At 51.8% G+C, this 11,403-nt stretch overlaps 1 protein-coding gene across 1 annotated transcript; it reads right to left on the reverse strand.

Annotated features, from left to right (window-relative positions):
• Positions 1 to 741: 741 nt before the first annotated feature.
• On the reverse strand, positions 742 to 4,916 carry LOC101985302 (cytochrome P450 2J2-like). The gene is made up of 5 exons (XM_026790163.1): positions 4,752 to 4,916; positions 4,256 to 4,397; positions 3,262 to 3,449; positions 1,049 to 1,190; positions 742 to 950 (listed from the first exon to the last, which is right to left on the reverse strand). Exons 1-5 carry the CDS (start codon positions 4,914 to 4,916, stop codon positions 742 to 744), a joined length of 846 nt encoding a protein of 281 aa, XP_026645964.1.
• Between the last annotated feature and the right edge of the window lie 6,487 nt (positions 4,917 to 11,403).

The raw sequence follows: 11,403 nt of genomic DNA on the forward strand, positions 1-11,403 counted from the left end.
GTGTGAGCACTGCAGTCATCACCAGCAATGCTTTTAGTTCTTTGCATTCTAGTTCCTAGGATTGTCAGAGTTTTGTTTTTAGCAATTCTAGCAGGTGTGTTTTGGGGGTTCTCATTTTTATTTTAATATCCATTTAATGAGAGTAATTCTTTTTAATGAGATTTGTTTGGAGACAATATTTCAAAGCACTTGGGTTGTTTCAAGGAAAGTAGATCCAGGGTCCTTGATGGACAATTTGATGGGAACAGTTATCTAGACAACATATGTAGGTACTTCTTCCCTCTAGTCCAAAGAGAGCAGGAAGAGGACAAAGACCACTGTGTGCCCCCCACACCCTGCCCCATCCCACCCCCACCAGTTACCACTCCCCAACATTTTCCTGCACTACGATTTATAGTATTGTGGGAAAGCCTTTCCCTTTGAATCTACTTGGCTACATCGAGCCACTTGACTTCCTCCAAATGATCTATGTGAACTGATTCAGTGTCAAGCCTTACCAAATGCTACAAAATCCTCCTCTGCCAAAACAGAATTATCTTACTCTAAGAACTGAACCCTCATGCCCAGTTAAGTGACTGGTGCTGGACCCCTGCCAAGTCCATTTGCCGGGATTACTATCAGATCAGTGTGAGACTGTGGGCAGCTGTGCTAGGTGAAAACCCACTTCTTCCTGTTGTCTGATTTTGCAGAGCTGAGAGCGTTGTTGGCGGCTGAAGTGGCAGGTCTGCTTACTCCTAGTGACTACGGGCCCTCCTCCCTAGGGAGGCTGCTTAGGCGAAGCACTGCGCAAATCTTCTGGGGTTGAGGCTGCAGTGTCCCCCCAAAGACATATTCCAGTCTGAGGCCCTGGCTCCCTTCTGGTAGCTGAAACTGGAAGGTCCTGAGGAGGGTGGCAAACATCAGGAAGAGCTCCATTCGAGCAAGCTGCTCTCCGGGACACACCCGATGCCCTGGAAGCAGAGGGAAAGATCAGAGGGCAGCTGGGGACTGTTTCTGTCCCAATTATGTTCCCACCTACCACTCCAAGCCCCAGCTCTGTGCTTAATACCTGCAGAGAAGGGCAGGAAGGCCTCATTGGTCACAAAGTTTCCATCCTTGTCGAGGAAGTGGCCAGGGTTGAATTGCTGAGGGGTCTCCCAGCACTCGGGGTCATACAGCACAGAGGCCAAATTAGGCAAGATGATGGTACCCTGCAGAGAAGAACTGGTGTAGCTCATGGAGGCTCAGACTGACCACTTCCCAGCTTTGGCCTGGGGCTAAAGTAATTCCAGTGTATGGGTAGGGATGGCCAGGGTGCCGAGGACCCAGGGAGATCTAGCAGGCAGGCCCTCAGTGGCCCTCCCTCCAGACACACAGCCAATGCGGAGCTGAGTCTCATTCCTCTGGGTTCATGGCAGCCCACCATGGGGGAAGGGAAGAGTGGAGAGAATGAAAAGGTAGGGGGACAGGGGGAGAAAGATCAAGTGTTGGAAAGAGAAAATGTCGAGCCAGAGATGGAAACGTGACTGGGGAGACCATGAATATGTCCTCACCTTGACACTCGCCATAGATAGCCCTACTTGTAAGCCTTACCTACCCTGCAGCCCTAACCCCAGTGCCCACTCTGTCTCACGAGTGAAATGAGTGTGTGACTGAAAAGAGAATCACACTGAGCCAATGGGAGCAGAAAGGGTTTTGACAAAGAGAGCTTTAAGTTTAAAACCAAAGCAAAACAAACACTTCTAAAGAACTTGAAGTCTGCATCCCAAGCAAAAACTGATGCAGAACACAGAAGGGGAGCCATGCAAAGATTTCCAGTAGATGTGTGCTATTGCTGAGATTGCTGCACTACCTGGGCTGAGGGCACCGGCCAGGCTCTAGCCATCTGGGCCAATAGAACACCCAGATCTGGTCACCCTGTGGCTTTACATAGCGGTGATGGGGAGGTGCATGCTTCCACCAGTACCGGGGTGAGCTGCACATCCCCCATTACAGTGCTGGGAATGTCCCGGTCTCTGCCTGAAATTAAATAGCCAGATGCATTATGACCCCCGCTCCCTCCCCTGTGGTGCTGGGAAATACACCTAAGGTTTCATGCACATGTACTCTACCTCCAAGCCACACTTCAGCCAAGTCATCAGTGCTTGTCCTTTGGATTGTGGGCCTAAGCCTTTAACAGCTGAGTCATCTCTCTAGCTCAGCTCAACGGTTCCTAAGAACCTCCTTCGGGTGAAGGAGACATCTGCAAAGAGGCTATGGTTTCTCATAGATCCCATCCCAAATTGTATGTGGTGCCATGCAAAGCACGGACTGATCTTGGTTGGTGGAGCTGGGTCAGAACACCCCATATCCACACATAAAAGACCAGTGTGGCTTTCCCCCAGGTTACAGACCCATCTGCCTCCTGAGGACTGTTCTAGCCTGTCCTGGGTAAATGGCAGTTTGAAGTTTACCGTCACTCAGACTGTCTGAGCAGAAACACCTCGTGTGTCCACTGTGGTGGACCGTTGCTGTTACTGTCCCTCAGTTATTGAATCAGCGTGTTGATCGTGGTAACTGTCAACTCACCAAAATCTAGAATCGCCTGGTAGCTGGGCCTCAAGCTTGGCTGTGGGGGATTATTCTGGTTATGCTAACTGAGGTGGCTAGACCGACTCACAGTGGGTAAGGTAGCACCATTTCCTAGGCAAGGGACCCAGGCCTGTGTAAGGGTAGAAAAAGCAAGCTGGGCACTAACTTGGCATTGGTTCATTACTCTCTGCTCCTGACTGGGTAGAATTACCAGTTCTCTTAGGTTCCCGATGCCTTGACTTTCCCTCACTGACCAGGGTCCTCTGCAAGATCAAGATGCACAAAACCATCACTCCAGTCCCTAGTTGTGTTTTTGAGACAGGATCTCACGTAGTCTAGCCTGGCCCTGACTATGTAGCTGAAAATGACCTTGAACTCCTGATGTTCCTGCCTCTGTTTCCTGAGTTCCAGGTATGTACTACTAACTTTTATTGGTTGGTTTATTTGATGTGGTCAGTTATTAAACCTAGGGCCCTGCACAGGGTAGAACTACATAAAATATGTGTGGACCACAAGCACTGGAAAGAAAAATTACCCCTGAACCACAGGAAACTTCAAGATTATCAATGACAGCATCCTATCGTAGTTATATCCCAAATGCTACCCATGACTGAGTGACTGCCAGTTGTCAGGGTGACAGAAGCTGTAGCAAGTGGCTGTGCTGGGCAGGCGGTCTTTCTGCAGGTGCTGGGCCCATTGCAGACTACTTACCTTGGGCACATAGTAGCCATGTATCCAAGTGGAAGTCACACACTGGCGCACAGCGCCCACAGCCACAACGCTGCTCAGTCGCTGCACCTCATGGAGGACAGCACGGGTGTAAGGAAGTCGCTCTCGGTCCTCATAGCTGATGGCCTGCGAAGTGCCCAGCACCTCGTCCAGCTCCTGCTGCACTCTCTCTGTGGATGGCTCAGTGAGGGTCTTGGGAAGGCGCCTGAGGCCCAGCCTCCCTCCCCTTCCCACTGCACACCTCCATCAGGTGTTCCACCCAGAGAGAGCTGCTCAAGTCCACAGCCCTAGGTCACACCCCCACCCCACCACCAGCTGTTCCGTGGGAGAGGCCCCGGATGTAAGTCCCACAGCCTAGGAACCGTTGTCTTCATTTGACATGTGACGAAACCAAGGCTCCACAGGGCAGGTACTTTTGCCCTCATAGCTGATTATAGCTTTGTTTATTCCTTGGAGAACTCTAGCTACGTTCGTTCCTCAAAACTGTAATCTTAACGTTAGCCCAGAGCCTAGAACTTAGTGGGCGCTGAATCATCACTGAGTGAGTGGAGCAATGCTTCCCCAGTTACAACAGTTCTGAGAGGTAGAATGAGCTCCCACAGTCACGCAGCAAGTCACAGGCTGGCGACTGAAATCCCTCACATCTGACTCTGTGTCAGATCTGTCAATGATCTCAGTGCGACAAGGGATGAGAACAGGACCCTCCCCCATGGCCACAGAATGGAGTGATGGGGGGGGGCATGGTGCCTGATCCCTGTGCCACAGAGATAAGAACAGGACCCTCCCCCATGGCCACAGAACGGAGTGATTGGGGGGGGGCATGGTGCCTGATCCCTGTGCCACAGAGATAAGAACAGGACCCTCCCCCATGGCCACAGAACGGAGTGATGGGGGGGCATGGTGCCTGAAGCCAAAAGCCCCCATTGGGACTAACAGACTAGGGAAGTTAGGCGGGACATAACTGAGGGCACCCTACCCTGGATGGCTCTGTGATGGACCAGGTATATGAGTGCCCAGTGCAGTGTGGTGGCCGTGGTGTCGGTGCCTCCCAGAAACAGGTCAATCACCACTTGGATCAGGTTCTCCTCGTTGAAAGTGGAGACAGGGTCGTCCATGGTCTGGTGGGGTTGGAGAAGGAGCAGCCCTAGCGTCTTTCTAAGGTCTGACGTGTCCCAATACTTATAGGACCAGAGCTTCTTGAGGGTGGGACTCCTTGGACAGTCTGAGTCCTGGGACTAGATTGGCTTCAGCAGAGGACTGAGGTGGAGTTCTGCCCCCTCCAGCTACACCCTCTGCTTCATGGTGTCTCATCTGCAGAGAAGCCAGCTCTGGTCTGGAAAGACCCTTTCTTAACCCAAGTTTCAAAGTCCCCAAAAGTTTGCACAAGTCAAACATGAGAAACAGAGCCCATGGCTGAGAAAGGAGAGACAAACCAGGAGCCCAGCCCCTCAGTCCCTGTGCTCCAGGCTAACCTTGGTGATCTGTGACAGGTAGCAGCTGAGGAAGTCCTTGGGGGCCTCCAGGGCCCGGAGCTTGTGTCTGATGATTTCGTGGCGGATGAAGCCCCTCACAGCCTCACAGTGCCGAAATATCTTCTGGTGGGGCCCCGAGAGGTAGCAGAGGGCCCAGGGAAACATGTCGTATAGCTACAGAGAGAATGGTCCACTCAGAGCCTACTCAGGCACCAGTCCCGTGTCAGGACAGCTGAGCACTGTACTGACAGCTCCAAAATGGGCTAGGATTCTGACTTAAAAGCTCAGGGCTGCCTTTTATGTGGAGAGCCCCAAATTGTCTAGACAGAAATGAGAGCCTGAGGAACCGAGAGTCAGACCCTGCCACGCCTCCTGCCTATGTTTACCCTCCCAGCCAGACCCTGGCTGAGGCTCCTGCCTGACCTGGATCCAGACATTCCTATGGCCTGCATACCAGCCTCCCTCAAAGCCAATTACCCGGCGCCAAATAGTGCTGGCAAAGGCTAGGCCAAGGTTGATGGCTTGAATTAATTCCAGGAAGATGGGCTCCTCCGAGAGGAAGTGATGGCCAAACACCAGGGCCCCAATGACTCTCGTTGTAGATCGGACAATAGGGACCTGAGGGTCAAAGGGTCTACCTGTGAGGAGAGTGACAGGGATCAGTGTGAAGAGGCACAGAGGGCTCCGCCTCAGCATTCATCCAGCCTCAAACACTTCTGTTTCTTAATTCATTCTTGTTCCTCCTTCAAGCGCCTGTCAGGTGCTCCCCAATACCTTCTGTGGGCCATGCTCTATGAAAGACGCTGTGAGAGGCTGATTAGACTCTTACTAAGGGGCAGGCCTGTCACTGCTGGGAAGAAGGTGGGATGGGAACTAGCTGTGCCTAGGACTCAGGGACAGTTTTTCTCCCCTCAAGACAGGGTTTTTCTGTGCAGCCCTGGCTGTCCTGGAACTCACTATGTAGACCAGGTTGGCCTCAAACTCAAGAGATCCGCCTGCTTCTGCCTCCCGGGTGCTGGGATGAAAGGCGTGCGCCACCACCCAGATTTCAGGGAGAACTTAAGTCTTTTGAGGCCTGGCAGGGTGAGTATTGGTTCCGCACAGGGAAGGAAGGGTTGTGGCTTATGAAAGTCCGGAAGGAAAATCACCATGTGCACAAGGCTGCCAGGGTGAACGGCCCTAGGTGTTGACGGAGAATACATCTGCTTTTCTGCTTACGTAGGCATTCTTCGAGACAGGGTTTCTCTGTAACAGCCCTGGCTGTCCTGAAACTCGCTTTGTAGACCAGGCCGACCTTGAATTCATAGAGATCCACCCGACTCTGCCTCCTGAGCGCTGGGATTAAAGGCCTGTGCCACCACTGTTAGGCTTACTTAAGTATTCTTAGGTCTGTGTCCACTCACCTTGGAAAAACTTATAGTCAAATCCACTAGTAATGTTCTTAGGCTTCAGGAATACAACATACACACACACACACATGCACACACACACCACACCTATGCACACACACACAAGCCTCTGCAACGGTGTGCATGAGTGTGGGGGCACACAAGGATAGGCCCACTTGCTCATACCCTGCTCCTGGTTGAACACCTTAGCCAGTTCTGCTGCCTCACGCTGCAGCTGCAACTCCAGCACCTGCTTGCCAAGGCCCAGCTCTCGAAGAGTCTTCAGACAAAAGCGCCTCTGTTGCCGCCATGTCTGCCCATTGCTGCAGATAACTCCTGGGCCCAGGGAGGGAGAGAGAACAGTCACCAGCCCCACTCCCATCCCTTAGGCAACTCCACCAGGCCTTGAGAGCAGACCCTCAAATAACCTTCTCAAGCTGCGCGGGGCTGCTGCTCTGACCAAGAGAAGAGGGGGATTGTGGGGTGGTAGCCAGTGAGTCTAGGGCTCTGAGGGTGGGCTCCGATATGTCTGTCCCCAGCTCTCCAGTCTGTTCTGCCCAAGTCCCCACAGAAGTGAAGGAGGAAATAAAGGAGGAAAGAGACAAAGAGGCATAAGGGGAGGACAGGAGGGACAAGGCCCTTTCTGAGATGGCACAGTCATGGGCTCTTTTGGGTATTCTGGATGGCATATTCTCCAACACCCGGGGAAGGAGAACAGTTTCCTAACTATGATGAGCAAACACACCGAGGGTCTGAGCAGGAAGCGGTGCACTCAAGGCCATGAAGCCAGGGAGGAGCTAAGCTGGGCTCGGATGCAGGCCTGTTTAATATCGCCCCTCACACAGAGGGTTTGAGTACATCTCCCTGGTAACAGCCCTCTTGAATGCTGTACAGTGATGTACAGCTTCAGTCCTGTGCCCTTCCATACAGCCTGCCCCTCCCTCCCTCTCTGGAAGGGCAGACTCACCTTTTTCTCCAAACAGGTCTCGGAAGAATGGAGTGAGAGGCCTCCCCGAGAACTGTTCTGAGTTGGAGACCAGTGCTTCCTTCACTGCCTGGAAGCCGCTCAGCACCACAACGGGTGTGGAACCCAACCACACGGTGAACACATTGCCATGAGTCTGAGCCAGCTGTGGAGAGACCGGGCAGCACAGGCTTCACTTGCTGGGATCGCCCTCTTGGCAGCAATCCCTCCCTTCCTGCACCCAACACTCAACTTCCAGGATACCTCCTCAGAGCACTTACCTGCTCCTCAGAAACCAGCCCAGGGTGACAGACTCCCTGGAGTTGGGGGGGTCAGCACTCACACCCACCAGTCCTGGGAACAGGTGTGCTCTAGTATTGTACATGCCGTAAACATCCAGAGTTTCTTGGATGGGCTTCTCCTGTGCCTGAGCTCCCCATTCTCCCAGCCCACTTCCTGCACATCTTTATTTTTATTTTTTTTTTTTTTTTTTGGTTTTTCGAGACAGGGTTTCTCTGTGGTTTTTGGAGCCTGTCCTGGAACTAGCTCTGTAGACCAGGCTGGTCTCGAACTCACAGAGATCCGCCTGCCTCTGCCTCCCGAGTGCTGGGATTAAAGGCGTGCGCCACCATCACCCAGCTTGCACGTCTTTATTTTTACGAGCTCGGTATGCCCCTGCTTTTGGCAGGTGAGAACACAGAGGCTCAAGGCTTCAGCAGTGACAGTGACAAGACCAGGATCTCCTCCTTCTCACATTTGGCCCCAATTCTTGCTTCTACCTCCAATGTCCCTAGGCTGAGAAGACAAAGGTCTCCTGTCTATCCCTTTCGGGCCTCATGCTTGAGGTCCTGCTTCATACCTGGAAGAGCGTCTCTGGGTGCAACTGAAAGTTTAGCTGCCATAAATTCCCCAGGAGAGGGAGAGGGAAGGGGCCAGGAGGAAGGTGGCTCCTTTTCCAGCAAAAGGTGACAAGCTTCAGGACCAGGAAGGAACCAGCCAGGAAAGCTAAGCCACTGAACAGGGAGAACATATCTGCAGTCCTACACCTCCTCCTCTTCTTTTTGCTCCCCAGTCACGAATCAGGCCACCTTACTGCCGTCTTCTCTGGCTTTTATGCTCTCAGCCTCGCATTTGGTAATGGGAGGCAAAGCAGCAGAGTCAAATCCACTCAGTCACACTACCCACACAGGAGCCATGTCACTTGGCAGGGCCGCAGGGCTCCAGTAGGGGACAAGTTGCAACCAGCCCTGCTGCCGTCCCACAGAGCTCCATCTTGGGGAGGCTCCACTCAGCCTCTGGCCAAACGATCTGTTAACAGACTATGTTAGTCGGAAGGACGGAAGCAGTAACTATGAATGGCAGCGTCTCCTCTGGGGACAAACTGCTCCATCAGAATGTAATTAAAACTGGGCTTTTGGGTGCACAGAGGCTCTGAATCTCTCTCCCCTGCCTGTCTCCACCTGCTCTGCCCTCTGCTCAGCACAGGTCCTTCACTGTCCAGGATCTCATGTCAAAAGTTCCGGAGCCTTTGTTTATTTGTTGACTGTGCTAGGAGTAGACTTCCGGGGTCCCCTTGCCTCAGTTTTTCATCTGGGGTGGAGATGTCCACTCACGTTAGCTAACTCCCTCTCAAAGCTGTCACACCAGAGCCCAGCCACAGAACAGTGCCACACTCCAATTGTGAAAACAGAGGATCTGTTAGTCCAGAGACTATTGGCAGCGGCGCATGGACAGGGCAGGGCATCCACAGATCAAAGGTTAGCACAGCGGGAGTTCCTCTTACTCCAGGCTTCGGTCCTAGAAGATGGAAGAGTTTTGGGGATGAACGGTGGTGGTGGCCGCACAATGACATGAATGCACTCAGTGCCTCTGAATCACACATTTAAGCATGCTAAATGTTATGGCAAGCCTAGTGTTTTGCTATATTTCTATTGTTACTGTTATGTTTTTCTTGAGAATGTCATAAATACATACTTTTAAAAAAAAATAACATAACTACCCCTATCCTCACCTTCCAACTCCTCCTGGTATCCCCAAACAACGTCATGTCCCTTTAAAGATGATATTTTGATTAACCTACTGGGTCCACCTAGTGATGCTCTTATGTGTGTGGACGTGGGACAGACTCTGGAGCCTAGGCAACCTGTTGTTGACCACACCCCCGACAATATGATTTCTCCTTCCCAGCAGCCATCAGCTGCCACTGAGGGAACAGCTTGACTGTGCCCAGGAAACCACAGCGGCGGTAAGTTCATGATGGCAACAGCCTTGCATGTCTAGAAGACAGTGGTTCACAGCACTCTGGCTCCTGAAACTTTCCACCCTCTCTTCTACGATGGTCCCTGGGCCTTTCTGGGTAAAGGCCTGGTTCAGATGTCACATCAGGGCTGGGCACTCACCAGTCACATACTCTTAGCACTCTGGCCAGTCAGGAGCCTTCGCTTCAGCGGCTGCCTATGGCAGCGGGGATTGGGAGGAGGAGCTTCTCTGATTAATGTGTTTTGTTTTGTTTGAGAAGGAATTGCAGGTAACCCAGGCTGCTCTCAAATTTCCTACACAGTGGAAGATAACCCTGTCCCCACCACACAAGTGATGGAATTAAAAGTGTGTGTACTACTGTGTCCAGCTTTTGCTACATTGTTTTCCTAGACAGTGTACTTAATCTAGAGTGATCTCAAACTCTAAATGGTTGAAGCAGGCCTTGATCTATCTGCTTCCACCTCCCAAGTGCTTGGTTTACAAGCAGGACTACCATGACAGGCTTTGTGCGACAATTTTCAAAAGGTCAGGAGATCAAACTAGGAGGGAGCTGGAGTTCTTCAGATGGGTAGACTTAGACAGACAAACCCAATCAGCTTCCCGTGCTAGACTTAGACAGACAAACCCAATCAGCTTCCCGTGCCCAGGACTTCCCTGGCATCTCCACTTCTGGGGGTTCTGGCCGCAGGTTCTTGACTGGATGTCAAACAGTGTTTAACTTGCTGGTCTCCTGGGAACTGAGCTGAAGCAGTGAGGGGTGGAAACACTGTAACAAACAGTTAACACTGTGATTCAGGGACCGTTGCCTTCCCACTACCAAGTCCTGCTTCCCTCCCGGAATGTTTCTCAAACTACAGGTCTTCAGCGGCTGAACTTGGGAGGCTGAGTGTTATGATTTTAGCCAACCAGCACAGCTGGCACTTCTGGGTTCCAGGGCCACGCATGTGCGGACCCTCAGGCAAAAACACCTAGCCACCCTAGGGACCTTAAAAGGCTGCATGGTTGCATCGCCTACATATGGCGCAGCTACGTAAGCCCTTGCGTGAGCTCCATCATCTGTGTATGACGTAGCTACATCATCCCCCTGTGCACATGCGCTAGGCAGCCTTTAAAAGCTGGATGCACCATCTTCAGCACTCTCTCTCTCTGCACACCGATTCCCCAGGCCTGTACACATCTCCTCTAATAAACTCCTAAGCGGGTTTGTTGAGTGTTTCATGCTTCCTTTGGACTCATGCCAGGCAATTTTATTGAGGCAGGATTGTGAGCTGGAGACTACCATGAGCTACATACTAAACCCCTTTTCTTAAAATAAGGAAGAGACGTCTGGAAGAAAGTAGAACATTCATCAATGTTTAGCACCACTTCCCCACACTGCATGTCTCCCACAGTACCCCTGGCCTCATTCAGGGCTGATCTCGTGGCTCTGTCAATTTTGCTTGGCCACCTCTGGTTTTTACAATGTGGCCGGCTCAAAGGATGGATAGCATCAAGTTTCCCTTTCTTTGGATTTCTTTGTCAGAAGTTGCTTGGTTTTTTTACTGTGGAAGGACCTGGTAGTCCATGAGTCCCTGTCCCTCGCTGTACTGTTCTACATGAGTACACGACAATCCTTTCATGTGACAGCCTCCTCCTGTCCCTACTGCAGTGAGAACTCCTTGAGCCCAAGACCTGTTCTCAATCTTGTCACGGCCCAGTACACAGTGCCAGCATTCAACTGAACCTTTCGCTGGCAGTCTGGGGTGTCACGGGGGGACTGCTGAAGGACAGCAGAGTTTCGCCAGAAGCTTTGGTATAATGAAGATGCTCATGCAGCAGCTGAGGCGATGACTGGGCTCCAAGGACAGAAGTGACATATGAAGACGGCTGTCATATGCCTGCATGTTCTACCTGGGCACCCTCTATCCAGTTGTATGGAACAGGCATGTTCCTCAGCGCCTTCTCAAATCAGATACAACATTTAAAGACTTCTCTTTAAGGTAGTAAACCTATCACCCTAATGAGAAACATGTCCGCCCAACCCTCCCTAGTGTGTTGACCT

The sequence above is a fragment of the Microtus ochrogaster genome, unplaced genomic scaffold, assembly GCF_000317375.1.
Source record: "Microtus ochrogaster isolate Prairie Vole_2 unplaced genomic scaffold, MicOch1.0 UNK43, whole genome shotgun sequence".
NCBI classification, from domain to species: Eukaryota; Metazoa; Chordata; class Mammalia; order Rodentia; family Cricetidae; genus Microtus; species Microtus ochrogaster.

Bases quoted from the DNA above. Each gene is read 5' to 3' on its own strand.
- LOC101985302 (XM_026790163.1), bottom strand. From the start codon at position 4,916: ATGTTTCCCTGGGCCCTCTGCTACCTCTCGGGGCCCCACCAGAAGATA. The intron at 4,398-4,751 runs GTTAGCCTGGAG...CAACCCCACCAG, and splicing joins ACCTGTCACAGATCACCAAG to ACCATGGACGACCCTGTCTC. The intron at 3,450-4,255 runs GTAGGGTGCCCT...AGCCATCCACAG, and splicing joins CCATCACAGAGCCATCCAGG to AGAGAGTGCAGCAGGAGCTG.